Below are 24,821 nucleotides of genomic sequence, written 5' to 3'. Positions count from 1 at the left end.
AGGGTTGTTAAGCACTGGAATGGGCTTCCCAGGGAGGTGGTTGAATCTCCATCCCTGGATGTGTTTAAAATCTGTTTGGATGTGGTGCTCAGGGACACCATTTAGCAGAGGGTTGTTAGAGTTAGGGTGGTATGGTTAGGTCACGGTTGGACTTGATGATCTATGAGGTCTTTTCCAACCTGAGCAATTGTATGACTCTATTAAGAAACCTTTTTCCTGTCTGGGCAGCCTTGTTTCCAGCAGTCATTTTGTAAGTGACTTACTCTCTGTAGGCTCTCCCGGGTTTAGTCATGCAAACCTGAAAATGTGTGTGGGAGGGGTGGGAGCTTGTTGGTGATTCTTGATTAAACAACCATTCTCAGGAGCTAGAGCTGGGACCTTGGGCACTCATGGGAAAACTAAAGTAATCAGACATGTTGTGTTAACATATCAAACAGGTTTTGTTTGTCCTTGGATGCAAAAGTTGTTGGAATATTTTGACTGCAAGCAAAGCGCTTCCTGACTTGCGGAGCTTGTCCGTCAATCTGCATGCAGTTGGCTTAAGGAAGTTTCTTTTTGTAGAGGAAAAACAATTAGTTTTTTTCTTAGTACGTATCTGACTCAAGTGTAGTTCTGGTGGAATTCTTTACTGTCAAGAAGGCTAATCTTTTTCTTGAAACAGTTTTCTTCAGTTCACATAGAGCTGCTAAAAATCATGCATGTACGATGAGGTTGTCTGTTTCTGTTTAAATTGTTGCCACTCTACTATGCTGATATCTAAGAAAGTAATAAAAAGGTCAGTCTTGAAAATAGAGGATGACTACATTTGTAAAGGATAATCCAACTCTAACCAAGTTATGAAAGCCTGTAGGTAGGTAACAGATACTCCTTTTTTTTAAATCTTGCTTTAGAAATTAGCCTGATTAAAAAGAGTTACATTAAGGTAACAGCTAAATTATGTAAATATCTTTTATAGATAGAACTTATTCTCTGAGATTTTCTACCCAAGTTGTGGAAAGTTCTACCCAAGTTTTGCCTCTTGTTTGTTTTCATTATGACATGTGAAAGAACATAATCACATGTTATTTAGTATGACAGATATCAAATAAATACCTTCTTCCTGAGCTTATATTGAAGCCTCCTGTGGTTTTTACTCCTTATCTTGCAAAGCCTTTGTAAAACATCTACATGTTGCAACTTCTAGAGATTTCAGTAGTTAGCTAAGAGTTGCATCAGCAGTTTTGTATTGTATTTTTTGATGGAAAGTGTTACAGAAGCTAAATTCAAAACTAATTGATTTCACTTTTTCATTATTTATTAATGAGTAGCAAAAATAATGTCACACTAAAAGCATTCAAAGCATTTTAAGCAGTAAATTATACTATCAGTGCACATTGTCCTGACTTGAAGCAGAAGAGCTGGCTAGACTAGATTACCACGTTCAGTTTAAAGATTTGAATTTACTGCTCAGAAACAATTTTGAATTTGTACGTGGAGTCCTGTTCCAGAAAATACATTTTTCTTATCGGGACCCATGGATATTTTCCTATTATGGCATTTGTGCACCCCTGCTTTCCACAGCTGGAAGTTTCCTTAGTGAAGGTGGAAAAACCTTTTAGTTTGGCATTTGTAATTTCAGACTTTGACATTAAAATCTCAGTAAACCTACAAACTATTTTGATTGTCTACCACAAACAGCAAGCATTTAATTTTGTTTATATTAGTACTGGGGTGAGTGACAACAATAGCAATTGCTTTTTTTTTTTAGGATTGCTAGTTTTTGTAATAACTCGTAACTGAGTAAGGATTGTTTTGATCTTTTGGGATAGTTCTTGGAGGCAAATGAGTTTCTGAGGAAAGCAAATCTTTGTACAGTCTTGCTGTTTGTTTTTTTGTCCTTCTCTTTACCTTTAAGAAAAAAAAAAAAGTGGTGGGGAGAAAGGGAAAAAAGGAGAAGAAATGAAGATGTCTTGTCTTGGCATTTGGGGAGCTGAGCAGCAGTGAAGGACATAACAGTACTCTGTGTGCAAAGGGAAAGCTCTAGTCTTAAAATAAATCAGATTTCAAACTATCAAATTTCAGTTCAGACTTGTTTGAAGACAGCCTCATTCTTGCAGAATTCACACTTCAGTTAAGCTGCAGGATCTTGTAAGTGCCAGGGAGCACAAATAGGTATAGCTGTCCATCTTGGAAATGGTCAAAACCATAGATATCCATATGTAATGTTTTTTCTTCCTATCCCATCCTATGAAGAGAGGAGGTTCTCCTTTCTTTTTACTGAAACAGTTTCAGTTATAGGAAGTGAGTTAAAGAATGTGACTATTCATTTACTTTTATCTGGAGAAAGGAACCTGAGACACTTCATCTGTGAACCTTGGAGTCGTATGCCTCCCTCCTGTAGTAGAATTTCCCTGTGCGGTAACTATAGAAGTGTTTTCTGTGACTGCACCATTTTATGCGGAGACTCTATTTTAGGGTGTTGAGGTAATGCTGTCCCTTTTGGTGGGATATGTCTTATCTGGGTTTCTCCTCTTCTCAGCTTCCTATTTTTGTAAAGCTTACAGCAAAATGTTATCTGCAGGACTTTTTTCTCTCTGTTAAACTTGAACAAAACTGCTCTTCTGTTGCAGAAAGTATGAGCAGATTACAAGCAAGTTAAACCCCTGTAATAGCAGGGCATAAGTATCGGGCATTGCTTGGAATCTGGGAAAGGATGTACACAAAGCTAAAAGATGAGCAGATTCTCTAAAGTATCAAAAACCCCCTCACTCAAAGAAGCTAGATTTGCAAGGTAGTAGCATGCCTCCTTCCAGTAAAATGCAACCTAGAAAGAACAGCTGGAAATATACTTTGAAAGGCTACCTTCTGCTTTTCTGTTGATTCTGCTTTTCTGTTGATGTTCTGATTTCCATCTTTTTGTGATTTTAAACTGGTAGTGGGTACTTTCATGTACACTGTGCTCCCTAGTCTTAAAGAAACTCTTTGTTTGATATCCATGGCCTGTACAGAGCTGTACTGCTACGTTCATGCTCTCGCTGAAATTCTCTTCAGTGAAGAGTGATGCATTTCTGGTGGCTGAAGGACCCACCTGAAGTCTTCAAGTATGATGAGAGCAGGATTTAAGGTGCCACCCACAAACTTTTAAACAAAAAGCTGAGATGAAAAAAGAAGCTTTATCTTTAATGGCATACCTACATTTAAAAAATATTAAAGAATTGCATACTTAATGCCAACTTTTATCTTGAAGCTTAATTTAGATTGTTCTAATGATCACCTATTCTTTGACTCTATTTATTAATACAACTTAAACTAAATAAAGCAAAGTGATCACTAATGAAGTTAAAATGCTGCATAAGCTTATTTAAAAAAAATTCTATACAACTACTTTTTATGGTATGAAGTAGACTGTAATAGCACAGATCTGGAAAAAAGGACAGGTGGAATTGCATTATGACAAAGTATTGTAACGCTTCAGTATATTTACATGTAAAGAAATTATATTTCTAAACTCTATGAAAAGTACAAAAAATAAAAAAATAAAAAGCTTACAGGTTGGGGTATTTCTTACATATCAAAAGTAAGCACTGCAGCCCAAAGGCAATTATTTGTTTATATTATGAGTTTCCTTTTTTTGATTTTGGTGGAAGAGTGCCATCTACTGAATTGTTTGAATTGTACCTTAACTTTTTGTTTGTGGTGGTAATATTGAGCTAACCTGTAAAATTGTCACTACTACTTTGATAGCAGCAGCAGATTAAAATTTTCTCATCTTTTGGTGATTTGCAGAACTAGAAATTATGTTAATGTGGAATTTGTAATAAAATAAAAAGAGAAGTATTCTAGACCTTATTTTAGGTTTTCCCAAACATGGGGCATAAGAGACACTTCTAGACTTAGCAGTGGCTTTATAGTCAGAAATTGGCATTAATTGACAGTAATTGATTGGGAAGGATTGGCTGTATCCTTTAAAATCATTAAATTGTCCGTCTTATTAGATAATACAAGGTTCGTTACGCTTTTGTAAGTTGAACTAAGTAGGCATATGAAAAATGACTTAACATCCAGTTCAACACATTACATTTGTTAATACTGCTGTTGGCAATTCTGTATGAAATATTTTGACACTGGGAGATAATTTGTTCTTCCCCCCAAGTACTGCTTAGCTTTAAGAGCAAAAAAATGGCTCTACCTTTAGTTGTGGCCTAGAAGCTAGGGATATAAGAAGAAAGAGCCTGGTTAATTATTAATATTGTGATATAGTCTATACAATCAGAAGGATGGAGGAGGTAGGATGTTCATAATACATTAAAATTTGGTGTTAAAAATAAACTGGTTTAAATGGATGGCGGATGAATAGGACTTGAAAGCATGCAAAGATATTTGCCTCTGAATTTTGGTGAAGTTTCTTCAGAGTATATAGTTATTTGCTAGTTTTATTCTCCTGTGTATAGTCTTTCTAAAAAAATTTTGAGTTAGCAGTTACAAGCCATTTCAGCACATCTTGTATAGTCAAAGGAACCATTATGCAAATATATTTGTATCAGTGTTGTTCTCTCTCCCCTTGTGTTCTGCTATTCTCCCTCCCTCTCATCCTACTTGGAAAAAAAAGAAAAAAAAAAGCCAGATTAATCTCCGTTTTTGTGGCTTATTATTGAAAGCCTGTAACCTGTCAGCTCTGAGAAAAATCAACTGAGTACAACCTTTATAGAAAAACTTGCTGATACTTTTCAAAGCTATTTGGAAAATACTGTGTTTGTGCTTGTTTATATAAGTAGCTTTGAAGCTTAAGATCTGTTTTGACTCTTGGCCTTTTTTTTTTTTTTTTTCTAGAAAAAAAAATAAAAAAAAGAAGTAACTGCTGAATGCCCATTGCTGATCAGTTTCTATGTAGACTAGTTCAGTAATTAATTTTTTTTCTTACCATAAGTTAAGAAGTTTTATGCTTTAAAATTGCGGAAGCTGCCTGTATAGAGAAAGGATATAAGTAATGTTCTTACTGAGCTATGTACTCTAGGATTATTCTAAACAGTTGACATTGAAATGGTTGGCTTCTGATGTTTAAAGAAGGTGAGCGCTGTGTTATGAACAAGGTGAGTATGATGATTGCATTTATGCAGGAGTAGATCTTATCACTGACTGATGCAGAAGTTGAGATGTTGATTCCAGGGGCTTGTGTAGTCATGAGTTCAGTGGAAGCAGCAATAGCAAACGGCACTAATTGATTGCTGTAGCCTATCCAGTTAATATGACATTGGTAATTGTAAAATTAATATCTAAAAAATCCTGTTTAAATATTATGCATCCTCACCGAATAAGAATGATTGAAGTTGATAGGGCTTCTGGAAGCTAACAACCTGCTCAAGCAGGGCCCCCCAGGTTGTTATCACTCTCTTCACCCAAAAATGAAAACTCCTGAGATCAGATGGTATCAAATAATTTAGTGACGATGTACCTCATATAGTTTTATGGTCAAACTTAAGTCATCCAACTGGAGCTTCTTAGCCTATATCATTTGTATTAAAACAACTGCTGAACACTCAGTGCAGTTGCTCTCGAAAATACTTGAACTTTGTATAATGGTTAAGATTCCTAAAAATTAAGTAAAATGTATTGCATTTATCAGTGTGTAAATGGTCTCTTTGGAGTCCATAAATGTATGGAACCTTCCTTTCTTTGTGTTGTTTTTATTATTATTTTTTTTTTCCACTCTTATTTTTCCACGTTTGGAACAACCAGGACTGAGATTCTAGTCTCGTCTTCCATTAGGTGCCTCACATTTTTTTCACCCTTACAACTAACAGAAGCAGAATGTAGATTTTTTCATTGCCTGGAAGTTATATTTCTTTACTCCCTGGAGACGCATGTGATGGCTTCCAAATACTATCTGTAATGTTGGCTCTTTTTCTGTGCAAGTAATGAGGTCAAACTGCAGATATCAGCTAATTCAGCAAGTGCTATTTTTTATGTACAAGCATTGCAGTGTCTTCTGGCTGGCTGTATCTGTCAATCTTCCTTTTCCTTATCCCGTTTTCCTGAAGTCAGATTTCTTGCCCTCTCCTTTTCTCCTGGCAAAAGGAGAATACATTGTAATCATCCACCTAGAATCCTCATAGTAAGCTGTTGATGGTAATTTGATAGTATTTCCATCTGACTAACTTCAGTATCAGTTTTAAAAGCTAATTGTGTTGTGAGGTAGATGACAACACCAGACTTCTCATAGCAAAGCAGTAAACTATGCAACTTCTGAAGAGGATTGCGGCTGTGAGGTGTGGCTGCCTTTCTGAGGAAGAAAGCTTGATCTAACATAGCCTGAATTGTATGGGCTTTTATCATGTGTCCCATTGCCATTGCTGGTGCCTGCTCCTGCCCCTTAAAGCTTTGGTTTGTGCTGGGGTGATTTGTGGGAGCAAAGGTGAGGTGCTCTTAGTGTCACTGGAGGAGTACTGGGAGAGAACTGGTGCGTGGCCTTACTTGGAGGAGAGAGGGAAAAATGTCTGCAGACACAAGTTCAGCTTCCCTTGAATGTAGGAAGTGTTTGTAAAGTTATGTTCTTCCTTGATGTTTGAAAGGCAACCATATACCGTAAGACTGAAGAAAATGAGACCTGCCCATTAACACAAGATTACTTTTTCAAATTACTGAACTGTTACCCTGCTTTGCACCTTTATATGTTACAAAGTTTATTTTATGGCACTTTTCTTAATTCCATTTTTTTTATCTGCCAAGAAAAAAGCTTCTACTATTAAAAAAAGGAGAAAAAAAAGAAAGAAAAGCAAAGAAAAAAAAAAAGGGAAAACAAACCAAAGGACTGCCTTGGGTTTGCTTTGTTAGTACCTCTGGTAAGATTTAAATGTAGGGTTTAAACAAAATTTGAGAGGGTTTTTAGTCACACAAATCAATGATCAGAGCTGTCTTCCACCCCATCCTCTGGGATAAATGCCATTTTTGTCATTTGCAAGGAAGTCTGATATGGGGAGGGAATAGAAGGATACTGACGGGACCAGAACGGACATCCTGCCTCGCTTCACCAGTCTGCTGCTGAAACAGCGTTCTTAGAGCTTCTTGTTACCTGGGCAATGTAAATGCTTACAGGAAAGGGAACAGCTCATCAGTTTTCACAGTAAGGCTGCAAATTGGACTAAGATAAATGTTCTGTGAGATGAAGAAATCTAGGAAGTCCTAATGTTCTTTTTGGAGCTGTAACCTCAAATTTATGAAAGCAGACTTCAGACTTTCAAAGATGTGCTTTTATTATGCTTCAGTTTCTTAATGAAGTTGCAGTGTTTGCACCTTTCCCCCAGTACACTAACCAAGCAAATGGAATGTAGCTGTTGCTCTGCCACTAAAGTTGGAGGACAAAAGCATTAGACCTGGACCACTTTGGGGACTTGTTTTATAAAAAGAAAAATGAAATATGTGCTGGAAGTGGTATCTGTATGCAATAAGTGCTGTAATTCTAGCTAAAAGCTTTAGCAGCCCTGGATATGTGAAAGTGAGTCTGTTGTTTATAGAGATGTTGCTTTTTGTTTTCCTGATTCGGGTGCATTTTAAGCTGTAGTTCTGTTCGCATAAACAACAAAGAGGTCGTTGTTTTTTCTTGTTTTTTCTTGTTTTTTCTTGTTTTGTATTTGTTTGTCTGCCTGATGTTGTCATTTACCTTAGGAAAGTGGATGTGAAATATTAGTGAATATTTTATGCTTTTTCAGGCATAGATAGTGAAACAGAGCAAATAAAAAAGACCTGCTTATGTGAGAGGTGTGAGCATAGCAGGCCTGAGCAGTTATGAAGACCTACGTTTTTGGAAAGAAATGCTGTAATCTTTCTGTTCTTGAAAAATGGTGATATGCTCTTACTTGCAGCTTGATGTGAAGTCTAAAACTCCAGAATGTTTTGAGACTTTTTACTTTGTCGTATTTGTTGGTATTGAATGAACGTGAAAGGTAAAAACTAGTTTTGTAGACATTGTCGACTGTGGTACTTTGCCACTTTGTGAATAACTCTTTTACTGTCTGTGTGTATTGAGGCACTGTTCTTTGCGATTGTTTCTGTGAGAAATTGTACTTTTGGATGAGAGAGCGATAGTACCAATCAGACTTAGGCACAGATAGGATCATCTAACAGTTAAGTTGAATGAATCAAAGCTGATCTACTGCTTAGAGGACTATACATCAACAGGAGTGCACATCGAATTTCAGAGTACCATAAATGAACTGTTTGGGTTTTTGTGTGTAGTTGGATTGCATCAAGACATTGGCAGTGGTGAGTAATCCCAGCCTGGCTTCTAGTTGTTGTATGCTCAGAACAGTTTGGAAACCTCTCCATCTTCGTATTTTTCTGTTATGGTAATTCTTGGGGCCACAGTTGAGGTACAGACAGCACTGTGTGAAGTAAGTGGTGATTTTGCTGTCTAGAAAAATAATTGGGGGACAGACCAAACAAAGTGGTAAAACATTGTTTAGAAATGGCTGTTTTAAAATATGCAAATGTAATCTGCAGTGCTTTAAAGCTCTGTGCTACAGACTGGTATATGAAAGAGAACTCTAAGCAACCTTACTGATTTGCACATAATTCAGATCAGTGGTATGTATCTTTCTCTAGTAGATCTGTATTTTGTATCACAATTGCCAAATGTTTATTTACTGTGAAGTATTACTGCTAGAGTTTTGAGGAGTATTTGGTAACACATTCTAAAGGTTGCTAGATTTGTGTCTTGTAAATCCCAAGCTATTGTAATGGTGACAAATCTGATACAGGTATACAGTTCATATCTTGTGCTGTACTATAAAACTTCATTGCAGTATAATATGAAGTTGAGGACAGTTTGAAAGGAAATTGTTATAAATGTGATTCTGTATTCATGAGTGGTTTATGCTAGGGATTGAATTGATAGCTACAGCTTTTGCAGCTGTGTCCAGTGTCAGACAGGTCAACCACATGTGAAGAAACAGCCTAATATTTAAAAAAATATGAAAAAGACCCATATGCATGACAGAAGTAAAAAGTGAAAAGCCTCCTGAGGCTTTCATATGTAATCTGGAATTTGTTTTCATTTTCAAAAAAATGCTATTTAGGCAGATGTGTACTGAGTTGTTCCCATGCAGATAAGCTATAAATACTAAGATTTTTGATTTTTGTTTTGTTTTTTTTTTTTTTAAACAGAATTTAGCAGCATTAAAACACAGTAACAAACTGAAATGCTTTAGTTCTGTCTGTGTGAAAAATTGAAAAAAGCAAGGGTAGCTCTGTGAAACATCTATGGCAAAAATACATTTTGGAATTCTTGCTACAGATTTGGTAAGGTTGTATTTGTGTGATTCTATGCTTTTTCAATATATGACCTGTGCTAGCTGTTTGGAAAGTGAACACTGATGTTAGTTCATGTGCACCTTATTACTTCCTTCACTTGTCCAAGCCTTTTGTCTTTTGTCTTTTGCTTGCTTTCTCATAGAACGTGCACTAGAGACAAACGGTAGTGTTTGCTGTTGTCAATTTCCTTATCACATCGGGGAGCACAGAAGCAATAGTCCTAGCTACTGCTGAGAAGCTCTTAAACTTTTTTGTTCATATTTAGATTAATAGACAGAATAGCAATAGTGGGAAGAAGTGCTTGGAAGGAGAAAGGATTGGTATTTGAGTTTAAAAAACCAAACAAAAAACCAACAGATCTGCTCAGAGCACACTATTTTTCTCTACAGCAACCCTAGGCCTTTGGCAGGCAATTTTTCCTGCCTGTAGAATGAAAATGCTTTGCCTATCTTGTCATTATCCATTACAGTCTCTGCCTGTTTCAGGGACTGCTGTGTGGTAAAGTCACTGTTTAGTATAGTAAGTTCTTGTGCCTTGAGCGGGCACACAAAAAGATATGGAGGGATTGGACAGGCTCAATTTCTGAAGGTCCCTTCCAAATGAACCTCTCTATTCTCTTATCCTTCTACAGCCAGTATTGAAGTATTGAATTCAGAAAACTAGGAGACTTTGCATTGCTTTAGAAAAGAAGATTAATGATGGTTAGGATGATGATATTAATTCAAGATGAGAATAGTAATTCTAGCTACCAGATGAAAAAGTGAAGGCAACATAATCCTTGGTTGAAAGCACTAAATGGACTAGCTGCAATGATTGATTTTATTTTTTTCATAACTGTGAGATAAGAGATCAGACTGTTTTTCAGATCTGTATATGTGGCTTTCACTCACTTGTCAAAAAGCAAAAACTTCCTCTGTATGTGTAAACTTCTGTAAACTTTCTTGTAATGTTGCAAATGTATTGATCTGTGGAAACTGGTTTATATGCCCTGGAAAATGCTAAAGGATTTTTGGTCCAAAGTTCAAGCATTTTTAATATTGAAAATTATATTAACTGGTAACAGTGCTTCCAGAAATACTTGCAGTAGACAATTCTTGAAGCCAACATGTGAAGGATGAAATTTGTGAAGACTGGAGTGACTCAAAAAATCTCTGGATTTCTGTGTTTTTCTGGGTCATACTTCTCTTGTTATGAGGCAAGGTAGCCATGAAGGTTCAACTCCAAATAAATTGTGGGTGGTGAAAGAATAACTGTTACATATTTAAGTTGGAAACTAATTTCTGTGGAGATATTTGGGAAAGCTTTTGTTAGAAAACTATTTCAGGGCAGATAAATAATTGACAAGTCTTAAAATTCAGTTCCTGTATACATCTGAATTTTACCTTTAGAAATTGCTTGTCTTTTACTGCAAGTAGTTATCAATTCAAGTGAATGCAGAAGTGGGAGCAAGGCTGATGTAAATAGTCTGGAAATTTTGTTCTTCCTTGTGGGGATTTTTCCTTTCCAGTCTTTTTGCAAAAGCACTGTACTTTAAAAGTATTCTGAGTTTGTAAAGAAAGATATTCTCTTGGGGAGGGAGAAGTGTGAATTCTAAGCTTATTTATTTATTAAGTGCTATTAACTGGCAGTGGAACACAGTGGAACACAGATGACTTCTTTCTACAGAAACCAAATTGGTAAGAATTAAAAATACAGAAAGGGAAAAAAAACAGGTGATGCGAGTTGACTCTTTAAGCCTTTCCACTCGAGAACAAAATTAAATTACTATTTCTATTCAGGGAAGAAAGCTGGAATTAAGTTTACTGGATTATTCAACATCTGTTTAATATCTCTCTCAACACTTGGCTGGATGTTACACAGATTCATTAGGTTAGGAGAAGAAAGTGATGGAAGTTTAAAAAGTAAAATACTGAGGTGTGTTGAAGCAGACTTCTTTCTACTGCAGTTCTGCCTGCATTTTGTCTCACTTTTCAGACACTGAGCAGGAGATGCTTGTGATTTTTAACTTCCATTTAACCTAGTAGTTGCTTTTGCTTTTCCACTGTCTCTAGTATGAAGGCATCTATCTGTCTATAGCATATATAGATCTATTGATAGATGTATTCACACTAGATATAGGTAGATATGAATGTTTGTGTATATATGCATACACACACACATATAGATTAAATATGTAACAAATACCTTTTTAAAGGGTATTTGTACCCACTTCAATTTGATCATCATTTTCTCAGTAAATGGAAGACTTGAAAGTTGAATGAGAATTGTAATGATTTGTTAATTTCTAGTGTATACTAACAAACAAATTGTATATTTTCAATGACTTGCATATGTCTTTGAAATGGTTTCCATTCTTCCCAAGATGCCTGCTTAAAACTGTAGGTGTTCAGCTCTTTGGCAAAATATTCTCCAGGAATCCTGTTTGCGCTGTAATGATTATATACTGACTGTTTTACATAATTCATTTGGATGTGAGTTATTTCTGTTCTCTCACCTAGAGGTTGGAAAGCTGCCTTAATTTCATGTCTGGAGGAAGAGGATAATAAAATCGAAAATACAAAGTGTTTGCAAATCAACTATGGAGATTAGAAAGAGTCTGTTGTTACTTCTGTTTAGTATTCATTATAAAAGTAGAGGACTGATTTATGCATGAGAGGGAAAATGAGCACATTTTTGTTATCTCATAGTTGGTGTGAATCCAGGAAATCTTGATACTGAGATCCTGGAAATTTACATTGTACATAATTTACCATTGACTCCTCCGTATTTTGGCTACTGATTTTTATTTTTATTTTATCTCTTCCATGGTACATTTTCTTTTAATATTCCTTACATTATTCAACTCTTCTTTTATCTGTAAGTAGCATTTCAAAAGCAGAGAAATCTCCTTTGGAACTTGAAGAATTTGATCATTTGGTTATGAGGCTTATTTAAATAACTTATGCTAGTCCTGATATTTAACACTACTAAAATAACTGTCTCATCATTCTCTATTGTGTTGTCATTGACAAAGGATCCTTTAGATAAATATAAGTTGAGCCTTTATATCTAATTTTCTTATTCAATGGGTATAAATAAAATGGACCTTTTTAATCCTTATGTTACTATGTTTATAAATGTTTTTTTTTTTCTTGATGTTAAGATCTATGTGGTTAAATATTTTAAGTATTTGAGCTACAAGCAGGATGTTAGCCTGTTTGAATATGGTATTACTGATGTTGACAATGTTTTTCTTTCTCCTACATTGTATACATCAGTTTTTCCTTAATGTTAACAATTCAGCTTTGGTCGGCCAGGAGTTGAATGTTACTGCCAGCATGACAGTGGAGCTGCAGTAATCCAGCTTCAGTTCCTGATTAATGAGGTTAGTAAATCAATGTCTGTATTCTGTAATTTAGAGAAGATGCACTGTGTGTTCCTCAATTTCTCACTAAGCAAACATCAAATTATAGATACCAGTCATGCCAAGAATTACTTGTTTTAAACACTAATAACAAGGTAACTTTTTTAATAGTATACATTGCTTGACTAACTTTTGAAAATGACTTCATTTCTACAGTACTCCTGCTACAAGCAGGAACTTTTTTGCAGTAATATATCCATTTCTGTCAGTAAATATTGCAAGTCATCCCTTGAAGTAAAGTACACTTTTAATAGTACCAACAATCTCAGTGGATTGTTAACTTTACTTTGATAGCTATTGTTTTAGATGTGAGCTGAGAAAAGATCTCTGATTTGAATCCTCAGCAATTTCACATTTATTTCGAAAGACGTAACAGCTGAGACCTGACAGCAGTACTGTTCTTGAGCTACTTAGGGACCAGATTTTTAGAGGGATCGCTACCTCAGAGAGATGCTGAAGTCAAGTATCACTAAATTTGTCAGCATGTAGATGTTAGCTACGGAATTTATTACTTATTTCTCTACAGATATGTGCTTGAGGAAACTTGTGCACTCCAGAAAAAGCTTCTTTGCAATTACTCTTCAGTATAGCACAGAACGAAATGTTACCAGGTTGAACGCTGCAATCAAATCAGTTATCCCACTACTACTATATGAAACTTATCTGTGCTATGATTTTAACATGCATGCTTGTAAATATTTTAATATTGGTAGCAAACTGCAATATTTCTTCTATGATGTTATTAACAGTATTTCTAGAGTTCTAGAAATAAATTCAGTAAAACTTTATTTTAAACAGGGAGCTCTTGTGAGTGCCTTGGCTGATGATACCTTACACCTGTGGAACTTACGTCAGAAGAGACCTGCTATACTTCATTCACTCAAATTTAACCGAGAACGGTAGGGGTTGGATTGTTGCTTTGCATGTTACTATCACAGTGTGAAAATGAAAGATTGGATTTATTGATGCAGTAGAATTAATAAATTGTTAAATGATTGAAGTGGGATATACATTGGACTTGAGTTATAGGCTGTTACGATCAAAAGTGCTTATGGGTAGATGCAGCATATCTCTGCTAAACTGAGGTGAGTTGTTTTTTTTGCTGTTTTTTGCTTCTTTGCTTTTTGTTAACAAGTTTTTGGAAGTAGTCCTTTTTTTTTTTTTTTTTTTTTTTCCTCCAGAATGAGTACAATTTCAGCTGGCATGCTGTGCAGCTTTTAAGCAGTCTACTTCTGAGCTGGACTTCTCAGAGCTCAGAGATGCCTAGCACGAACACAGAATAGTCTATGACTTGCACCTCTGTTGAGTACGGTGGGAATAGGCTTTAAGTAATAGATAGCAAGAAGGAGGAAAACTTAAATATTTATATAAAACCTTTTAATGTGATATCATATAAAGTGCTTGGATAGACTGCTGGGCGGATTGTAGAGTAACCTTAGACTTTAAAAAAAAAGAGCAGGTCACAAAGAAATTTGTAGGGACTGACATAGGTGGAGATTGTTTTCACGGGGTAGAAGACTAGGTGATTCCAAGTTTCTCTTGAAGTTGTTTTTGTAATCACTATGTATAAACTATTGATCACAAAACACATTCTGCATACCAAAGATGTGTCAGTGTGTATGTAGGATAAAAGTCAAGTAGAGAGGAATGAAATTCACCTCTAGTTTAAGAGGAGTTGTCCATCCATAGGAGATACAGTGGTGTATCCAAATGTAATTCTCCCCCTCATCTTTCTTCTTGTTTCTTTAAATGGCTTTTCTCTTACCTCCGTAGCTCCTTGTAAAATGTAAATGTAAAATTTGTCTTTACAGCCTGAAGTAAAACATTGGATGACAGCTTCTAACTAATGCTTTAAAGTGGGTATCTGACCAGGTGATTCTGATTATATGTAAATCTGTTGGAAGCTGGTTTAGAGTCTGAGATATAAAGATATCTTTGTTTAAACCAAGAGGAATTTTGAAACCATCATTTTCCTCTGAATGCATCAATCTGCTTTCTTGTTTAAGCAATATTTTTCCTTTCTTAAGAAAAATCAGTTCAGAGATCATTTGGGCATACCTGACTTCCACATCTTGACAGGTTGGGAAGATGGGCAGAGAAGGAACCTCTTGAAATTCAGTGAATAAAGTGCAGGGTCCTGCACCTGGGGAGTAATAACTCCATGCACCAGAACGAGCTTGGAGGCAAAGGTGTTGTAATGTAGCACCGTAAAGAAGGATGTGAGGGTTCTCATTGACAACAAATTGACCATTAGCTAACAATTTAGCTTCGCAATCAAGAAGGCCAGTAGGTATACTTGGCTTTATTAAGAAGAATGTTGCCAGAAGACTGAGGGAGATTCTCTTCCTCATCTGTTCAACCCCAGCGAAGCAACATCTGTGCTCTGCAGAACAAGAGAGACATGCAGACCTCCACTGGACACTCTTCAGGAGCACCGAAAATGATTGGATCATCTGTCTTATGAGGAAATGCTGAGTGAACTGGGCCTCTTCTGTCTGGAGAAGAGAAGGTCCAGAGAGCATCTGATCGGTGTGTTCAAGTATCTGAAGAGATGGTTTAAAGAGGATGGAGCCAGACTTCTCACTGGTGCCCAGGATGAGAAGGAACTGACAAACTGAAATGCAGGAATTTCTGATTGAACATGAGGAAAAATTCCTTTACTGTGAGGGTGACTGAGTTCTGGCACAGATTGCCTAGAGAGTTTATGGAGTTTCTCTCCTTGGAGATCTGCAAAGGCCACACGAACATGGCTCCGAGCAACCTGCTGTAGGTAGCACTGCTTGAACAGTGGGATGGGACCAGGTGACCTAGAGTTCTCTTCCAACCTTAGCAATTCTGTGATTATGTGAAATGCGGTGTTCTCACTACCAAAATCTGTCACAGGGAGTTGAACTGTGTGTGTTCTTAGCAGAAAAATGGTCAGGAAATGGTTTAGTTAGCTCACATCACTTCAGTGGAAGTGCTACTTGTTAATTTGAGTTTGACTTAAATGAATAGTTGTGGCTTGCAAAAAATATATGGTGGAAACACCATATTATCAAGAGTAATGAAGTGAAGAGACAAAGGTTTATTCTTGTAGTAATTTTCAAGTATCTATCATCATAACTTATAGAAGTAGCCGAGACAGTTAAGATCCCAGAGCCATACATTGCCATAGCTGTTTACATCATGCTTGATGACTGTCACCTAAGTTTTCAAATAGTCAAGTCAGTATTCCTTTGACTAATCCGTAACACAAAGCTTTATAAAATAAAGCGTGATCTCATTAAAAGGCAATCACTTTTATTTTGAAGTTAAGAGAATTGAACAAGTTCATTGCTGAATAATTCTGTTTACTGCTTTTAATAGCTTGGAGCTCTTAGTGTTAACTATTTCTAATGGGTTTGATGACACTTGAATTTGGAGTAGTTAACTTTGGGTCAGTTTTATGTTGTACATTAAACTGCTACTAAATTTAAGGAGACTAAATTTAAGGAGATAAGTATTCTTGAATATTTAAATCTTTAAATATGTATTTAAATATATATTTAAATATAAATATTCTTAAATAGGATTTTAGGTACGTTATTAATAATATCCTTTAAATAACTTATGAGTTGTGGTTAAGACGTTCTCATAAGAATAACTAACTAATCAAACATGAATTATTAAAATATTAAATACTAAAACTGGGCCTTGTGGTAATATGATGTAGTAATGATGCTTCAATTTGCTGGCTTGTACTTTGTAGGGACTTTCAGTATCTTTCAAATTAGTTTGGGTAAAAGAAAATAAATAATTGAACAAACTGAAAAAATGTTCTTCGTGGAGAAATGAAGTCCAAATTTATGAAAGGACCGAAGCAATTGCTTAAGTTTTATCAGTATTTTCTCTAGAAAACTACGTGCAAGGGTTTAAAATTGCATACTCATTTGGAAATGCCTGGAAATGTCTTGATAGAAAAGAAAAGCAGTATTTGTATTCTACTTAAGAGTTGAAGTCAAAAGGTTGGGGCAGTTTTTCTCTTTTGTTTTCAAATCCAATCATAAAATAGTTTGGATTGGAAGGGACCTTTAAGATCATCTAGTTTCCACCCCCCTGCTATAGTCAGGGGCACCTCCCACTAGACCAGGTTGCTCAAAGCCCCATCCATCCTGGCCTTGAATACTTCCAGGCAGGGGCGTTCACAACCTCTCTGGGCAACCTGTTCCAAAGTCTCATCATTCTCACAGTAAATAATTTCTTCCTAATGTTTAGTCTAAACCTACTCTCTTCCAGTCTAACACCATTTCACCTCGTCCTGTCACTACATGCCCTTATAAAAAGTCCCTCCCCAGATTTCCTCTAGGCTCTCTTCAGGTACTGGAAGCCCACTATAAGGTGCCCCGGGAGCCTTCTCTTCTCCAGGCTGAAGAGCCCCTATTCTCTCAACCTGTCCCCACTGGGGAGATGCTCCAGCCCTCTGATCATTTTCATGGCCTCCTCTGGACCTGCTCCAGCAGCCCCACGTCCTTCTTGTGTTGGAGGCTACAGAATTGGATACAGTACTCCATGGAGTACACATGGAGATTCATGAGAGCAGAGGAGAGGAGCAGAATCACCTCCTTTTACCTGCTGGTAACACTTCTCTTGATGCAATCCAGGATACGATTGGCCGCCTGGGCTGCAAGCTCACGTTGCCGGCTCATGTTGAGTCTTTCATCAGCTATCAAAAAGATTTGGTAATTTGATAGACACATAGCCATTTACTGCCTCTAGTACCACTGATAGTGAATAATTTTAAACAAGTCTTTTATGACCTGGTGACTGGTGAACGTGTTAATGTATAACAAATCTGTTGAAATTAATGGCAGATGTCAGAAGCGCAGTACAAAACAAGCTAGTTTTGCAAGTTTTCTAGCCTTTTGTTCTTGTCGCATTTGTGTGGGTTTCGCAGCTGCTCCATGTTCTAGTTACTAAACAGAAGTTAGAAGATATTAAACCAATGTAATGACAAGCTTGGTCTTAACTGCTCCTTAACTGTGGGAAGGAGAGAGGAGCAGTGTGTAGGGGCCTGATAAAGAATGCAAAATGATATATACGTGGGGTTTGTGTTTGCGTGACTTACTGTACAAATTAGTATCTTTGTACCTCTTTGCTAAATATGTGGTTTACTGTGTGAACTAGGTTTTGTTTGCTAGGGTATTTTTTCAGTGAATGACAGTGCAGTTTCTGTCACTTGAATAGACTTGAAAATACCTCAGCTTTATGTAGAAAATGGAAAACTTGTGATTAAAGACTTGCATCCTTTCTGAGATGGTTGTGATTCTGTCTTATTGCCAAAATGAATGTTTTGCTTGCTTTGTAACATAGCCTGAAGACAAAAACAAGAACCATAGTGTAAAAATAGAATCAAGTGTTTTGTGTACTGGTGGTTTGCATATTGATCACTGAATGCATTGATAGCAGTTTAATTTTTAATATGTCGACTCTTATGCTGTGGGATTTAAATAGTCTTCCTCAGCATGAAAGTGCACAATTTGGAGTTACAAAGTTGTTTTAACTACTGTTGGTTTTATACCCTGCTATCAACGGCAACATGAGCATTGTATTTCAAACACAAACCCTGCAGGGTGTGGGGAGAAATAAATCCCCTTGTATTTACTTTTTGCTAGCACATAGGATTTTTGACTTTTATGACATATACCTCACTTTGTTAGATTCTGTAAATCTACCCACACTACATATTAGCAGGCATTTGTTGCAAGGAGACTTCTTCCTCCTTCCACATAACTGAATTTATAAGCTGACCAATTCTGCCACTTTGTGGATAATAGAAGGACATGCAGGATATCTTTTTTTTTTGCTTTGAGAGCAGATGATCATCGACTTCTCGTTTCTCTTTTTTTGTGTACCAATTCTACTGTTTCATTTTCAACTTTTATTTAGTGAGCTCTTTTTTCCCCACTTTACTCTGTGTTTTGGGGTGGGATTATGGTATAACAAAGAACAGGCACGTATCCAAATGATACTTCTGTTTTTGTAAAATCAGTAATACACTGAGTACACCTTTAACATATGGCACGTAGCTATCTTCTTATGTTGAAAAATAGCTTATTTTTGAAAATCAAAATGAAGTAATCTGATCTATTTGCCTTTGTAATTTCATATAATACTTTTCCCCTGTTGTCTTGAAAGTGTTATTCAATGGTGATTGACTAGGCAGCATATTTAGGAGTTCTATTTTGTTTTGGTTAGTTAGCAAGAGAAAAAGGTTTTCAGTACTCTTGATCTGCTGCTGAAGTGAGTACTTCACTCATGCAAGATTTGATTTCTTTAAATTTTTTTTTTTGTTGAAGCTGTACGATGCACTCTGAGTCCCAACTTGCAATTGAGATACAATTGCATGTTTCCTGCTGCTGCATTTGGTATTGAGAGAGAACTGAAGTGCAGAGTTCTACTGCCCTGGGATTTCAGATTACTGTGAAACCTGTCTCTATTGTCTGATTAGCTGTTTTCTCTGTACATTAATGATTTTTACAGAGCTATGAGCCACATAATGACCAACTGTCATATTCATGGGCATAAATCAATCTCCAGGTCTTTAAGACTTCTCATATGGCAGGCTTTCCACATTAGTAATGATCATGATTTGTCTGTCTCCTATGGGAAATTTACATCTGTCGACATTTGTTAAGTCCTGCTACATAACTTGCAAGACCAAACATTCAGCCTGAACTACTTAAGGCAAGGCCAGATCAAGCCCTGGGCAGTCTGGTTTAGCTCTGCAATGATCCCTGTTCATGCTGGGGAGTTGGACTAGATCGTCTTTAAAAGTCCCTTCCAACTCTAAGGCTTCTGTGATTCTACTTATATTAGAGCAAGCTACTTGAGTGTCTTCTGATGTCAAAGGGTGGTGGTTATTCCTTGAGTCCTAAAAGATGTCTGACAGGAACTCATGAATCTACTTCAGGGGATTTTATCAGTGGCTGGGATCCTCAAATCCTTAGTGTTTGGTGTGAATTTCTTCAGTATTGGAAAATTATGAAAAGGCAAACTTGAGTCGGTCTTTTGTCATTACAACATTGCAAACAGTGAGTCAGCCTTTTTCTCTTTGTATATAAACATATAGAAAGTAGAATGTATTAGGGATATTATATTTTGTAAAAACAAACAAAAAAACAAACTAGAACATCAAAACAAAACAACAACTGAAAAAAAAACCACCACAAAACCTGGGAACTGGAATAATGTTCAGATGGCCCTGGTATTTGTTGCATCAGTGATGGCAGTGCTCCATTTTGTTTCTGTTCTCAGCTCTTGCCTTCCCAATACCATGTTTTGTTACCACTAATATATGCTAGAACTCAGATGTTGAACATAAATTCTTTTCAGTGCCTTAGAGGCAGTTCTTCAAGTGATCATATTTGGAGAAGCATCATTTAGAGTGTTGTTATGGAATGCAGATGGAGTTAAAGTAGCTGGTCCAGTTTGTATGATATACTGCTTTTATCCATATGGCCTTTCTAGAGACAGTTTTGGGAGGCATTGAAGAAGACTTTCTCTGCATGTGCCTCCTGCCTCTTCAGGCCTTTTCTTCATACAAGTAGATATTTTAAGTTGTTGCTGTTACCAGTAATTTGGAAGTAGCTCGTTTACAGCAGTACGGGAAAAACACAGCTGCTGCTTTGTTCCATCAGAATGGCTTTTGACTTTGTGCCGTTTGAAGACTTGAAATGGGGTCCATGGATATGGAATCTAGTCTAACATAGGACTTCAAACTTTTAAGTTTTGCTGTTTTATATGGTGGCTATTCTACATGTGAAAGCTTGAAGAAAGTCATAAGTATGCAGAAGGCAACTTTGGTGGGTTAACATTGCTCTTTGCGTCTCTGGTAATGATTTGATCAGCTAATGTAATTACAGTAACTACGGACATATAATGATAGTGTGAGGTTCTAGAAGTAGTTTTAATTACTTGAAAAGGAAACCTGTTACCAGTGCTTGTCATTCATCTAAGCATTTGATGCTGTGCTTTGTTAAAGCTGTGCAAAATTCTGAAGAACATAATATTTCATACTGCAGTAGACTAAAGGAAGGTAAAGATTAATTTAGAAGGCTGTTTGTTGTCATAATAATACACTCAAGATAATGGTCCATCTTTTTTTACTTAATATTTCCCTTAATTGGAACAATTAGCCTTCTTACATATTAGTGTAATAAACTTTATTCTTTGAGTTTTCCATAATTAAATTCCACTCGGGAATACTATAATTTGCTATAATTATGATTTGATGTATGTTGTGACACAACCACAATCGAGATTTTTCTTAACTAATTTGAACAGATACTGGAAAAGACATGGTCTGCAGTAAAGAAAGAAAATCTTTTCAGTAGATTTCCAAATGGCTAGTTAAAGATGTCTATCATTTCTGTATCATTTCTAATACTTTCCCATAAGCAGTAGCACAGATTATATTAAAAGTACAGCTAAAAAAATACTTTTTTTTTTTTTTTTTTTTTGCGAAGTTTAGGACTTCTATCAATATTTTCTGCTGCTAATGTAACACTGGATTTTCTGTATATAATCATTTTCCTAGGAATAACTGGTCAAACTCTGACAAATGTGTTTCACAGTTAAACTTTTTCTTGGCTTCTGTAGTTGTTGTGTTTGGGTTTTTTTAGGGGTAAGATGGAGAAGTGGCATTGTGAGTGTGTATGCAGCGAGGAGGAAGAATTTGTGCTTTTGGAGAAGTACAGCTACTTTAGAACTATGCTGACTGTTTTGGGGTTGCATAACAGTACCTCATTTTAGCAATAACATCAGCATACATTAAAATCATATTGTAGAATTTAAAATAAAAAAAATCTCTTGGAAACATTGCTTTCTTCTATAAAGGGACTTCTTTATTTGCACAGGGATTGAGAAGCAAAATATGTGGAATAAAGTACTGTGCACAATACTTGCATTGTGCCATCAGTGTCACAAAATGTATTGTTCTTAATAAGGTAATCAAAATTTCTGGGGAGATATAATACGATGAATTTGTTGTGCCATGGAAGAACTGCCTGCAAAAGCTCGCTTTCTGTCATCACTTGCTCACGTAGTCCCACTTAAGGTGTTTCTTCAGAAGCACAAAACTGGTCTGTTTTTTTAATGGATGCCTCTCTCCTGGTGTTTTTTGTCAAAGCGGTTTGATGCAGGCAAGAAAATGTCTGATACTCTGCTCTTGACTGATTGCTGTCAGGCAGTTGGGATTTGTATGCTAGAAAAGGCTTGGCAAGAAATGTTCCTTGAGTTCAGTGTATCTATGATGCTTTCAGTCCAGCCATTGTTTGTTGGGTTTTTGGGGATTGGAGGTGGGGTAGGAAGAGAAGGGTAAGAAGGCTTGAATGTAGGAAATGTATGGTACACATGGTATGGCAATTCATACTTTCATAGGTCTTCATGTATTAGCTACAGAGTATAATTTGGCAGAGAAATAGGTATCTGAAGGAAAGTCTGTAGTCTTAAGAAACAAATACATGATGCCCTAGGCCAGGAGAGAGCTACCTGACTACCAAGAAAGCCTTTGGACTTATTTTTGCACCCTCCAACAAGTTTGTACTTCTTTTAACCCCAATTCCAATTTTAAATAAAACAAGCTGGGTCACTGAATGTTACATTGTATACTGACGTGCTAGTGTGATTTCACTGGTGAAGAGAGCTATAGCTTCTCTGAAATTCATTTTTGTAAAAGGGTGATAAAATTTCTGACATAGGCTGATTTTAAAGTAGTGTCTTATTTGAAGTCTTAGTCACTGAAAAAGAACCTCAGTATGTGGATTGTAATGTAATTCTGTAAGTGGAATGTGGAAATAAATGCTGTTTTCTGAAATTAATCTATTTAAGTAGATGAAAATGTAATAGATTTTCTGAAAATTGAAAATAAATAGCAAGTGAACTTACTTGCAAGTGGAGCAAGCATGTATTACATTAGGGATGAAATCCTTGTCTGTACTGGGGGGTTGGAGCTAGATGATCTTAAATGGTCCCTTCTAACCCAAACCATTCTGTGATTCTGTGAAACAGTGATCATGGCACGATTGGCATGATCCTAAATCCTTTTGGATTTAGCTAGTCATCATTTCTGTAAACCATGAAAATTCTAAAGGAATATTTTATAGTTATATAGACATCATACAAGACTGATTATAGAAGGGTGGTAAAAGCACATTTGGAAGGATAAGACTAGGAACACTGCTTTGTATATACCTGTACTTACAATTCTGAAATCTTATCAAGCTCCCAACTTAGAGATTTTGTAAATGTTTTGTAAAGCTACTTGGTCAAATGTAATTTACTCTTGGTGTGGAAGCATTTCACTGCTTGATAACTGTTGACAAAACTAATCTCTGCTGCACAGAGAAGACAGTAAATCGAATGCAGCTGTATAACCTAGAACTATTCCATAAAGGCATTAAAAGCATTGAGATGAGCACTTTTTCCTTCAGTTGTTGCCGTTTTGCTATAGTAATCGAAGTTGCTGCCTCAACTTATATTTTGGTCCACCTTTAAATGACACAGAATAGATTCATTTTTTATAATGAGTGTTGGACTTCTATAGGTGGTAATATTAACTTACAAATCAATACAGATATACTCATGGCCCTACTCCTGAATATTCTTTCTGGCTGCTAGACCACAGTTTTAGATCCAGCTGATGTGGCTGCCAGCTTCTTCTGGCAGATGGAATCCTGGCAAAAAAAAAACAAAAAAAAACAAAAAAAAACCTATAGCATTACAAATTGCTGAGGGTTTCTTTCTCCCCCTTTTCTCATGCTGCCTTTCTTCTTCTACCCCATTACCTGTTCATAGTGGGAGAATATGTTACTGGACAGCAGTATTTGGGAGTCCTGTCTAATAGATGTGCATGTATATGATTTAACTTCAAATAAAATCATTTTTGTCCTTCAAGCAAGTTGATTATATTCAAGTGTTTAAGCAGCAGTGCTTGCAAATTATTATCTATAGTAAAAATGTTATGTTTGCAGGTTTACTGAGTTGAAGCACTTAAAATCTTGTATGTAGTCCTTTTTTCTGTAAAACATCAGTGCAAAATGGTAGTGCAACCTTTGTGCTTAAATATTAAAACATAAAAAATCAGACACTTTGAAAATGGGTAAACTGAAGTTTTGCCTGAGCAAACAATATTTCCAAGTTAGAAGTCTATTAGTGATATAAAAAAGATCCAGGTAACATTACAAGAAAAGCTATAACGTCTGAAGTCTGTAATACAAAATAACGTCTTTTCAACTGTTAGTAGATTTTTCCATTGCTGCTTTCAGCATTTGCTTTTGTGCCGAAGTTAAATAAGTATATAGAACATCTAATGCAAAGGATCTAAGGCTGTACTTTGCATAAATAATTATTAACAGGATTGTGAAATGATGCATGCATTTGACAAGAAGGGAGTCCAACTGGGAGAAAATAAGAATAAATCTGTAAAGCTAAGGATTAGAGTTGACAGAACAAATTTCCATTTCATAAGTATTGTACCTTATCATCGAAACATTTTTAAACACCCTAGTTTTATAGCACAAGTAGTTTGTTTTATGTATTGGACCATATCAGACAACGGTAAATTCTAAAACATCATCTAGAAAATTTTTAGACTGTAATTTCTATATTTCTGTTATGTAGAAAACTCAAATACTTTAGAATCTGCAATTCTAAGCAGACTTCATTGCTGTATCAATTTTGACAACAATGTAAAAAATAAACAGGATTCCAGTAGCCAGAAATAACCAAACTTTAAAATAATAACTTTTTCACTGGAGATACTGTTTAAAAAAAAAAAAAAAAAAAAAAAGTTACTTGCTGGTGTTGATAGCAATTAGGATATGGATTTTGTTCAGTTATTTCCATCTATCAACAGAGGAAAGAAAGAAGAAATACAAGGCAGGAAATGGAAATGTGATTTAAGTCAAATGATATCACCAACTTTAAACTAATTTTTAAATAACTTTTACAATTGCTTAGGTTTCATGTTGTTCTTTTTTTCAGGTTTGCTCTTTGTGGAATGCTTTGGCTCGCATTTAAGCATACTTTTATTAGCTTCTATTTTCTCTCTGTTTCCTCACTCGAAACCAGCTTAAACAGTAGTGGATTAATTCTAAAAATCCTCTGTTCTTCA

At 36.0% G+C, this 24,821-nt stretch overlaps 1 protein-coding gene across 5 annotated transcripts in view; it reads left to right on the top strand.

Moving 5' to 3' along the window:
• The window catches only part of STXBP5 (syntaxin binding protein 5), a 102,400-nt gene that overhangs the window by 16,853 nt on the left and 60,726 nt on the right, over positions 1-24,821 (top strand). For all 5 annotated transcript variants that reach the window (XM_042884128.1, XM_042884113.1, XM_042884137.1 and 2 more), the window contains exons 3-4: positions 12,568-12,649; positions 13,487-13,587. In XM_042884128.1, the coding sequence (XP_042740062.1) occupies positions 12,568-12,649; positions 13,487-13,587 (183 nt within the window). The remainder of the gene's footprint in view (positions 1-12,567; positions 12,650-13,486; positions 13,588-24,821) is intronic.

The sequence above is a fragment of the Lagopus leucura genome, unplaced genomic scaffold, assembly GCF_019238085.1.
Source record: "Lagopus leucura isolate 7727_CA_CO unplaced genomic scaffold, USGS_WTPT01 Super-Scaffold_73, whole genome shotgun sequence".
NCBI lineage: Eukaryota > Metazoa > Chordata > Aves > Galliformes > Phasianidae > Lagopus > Lagopus leucura.
The sequence above is the reverse complement of the archived record's forward strand: the minus strand, read 5'-3'. Positions and strand labels throughout refer to the sequence as shown.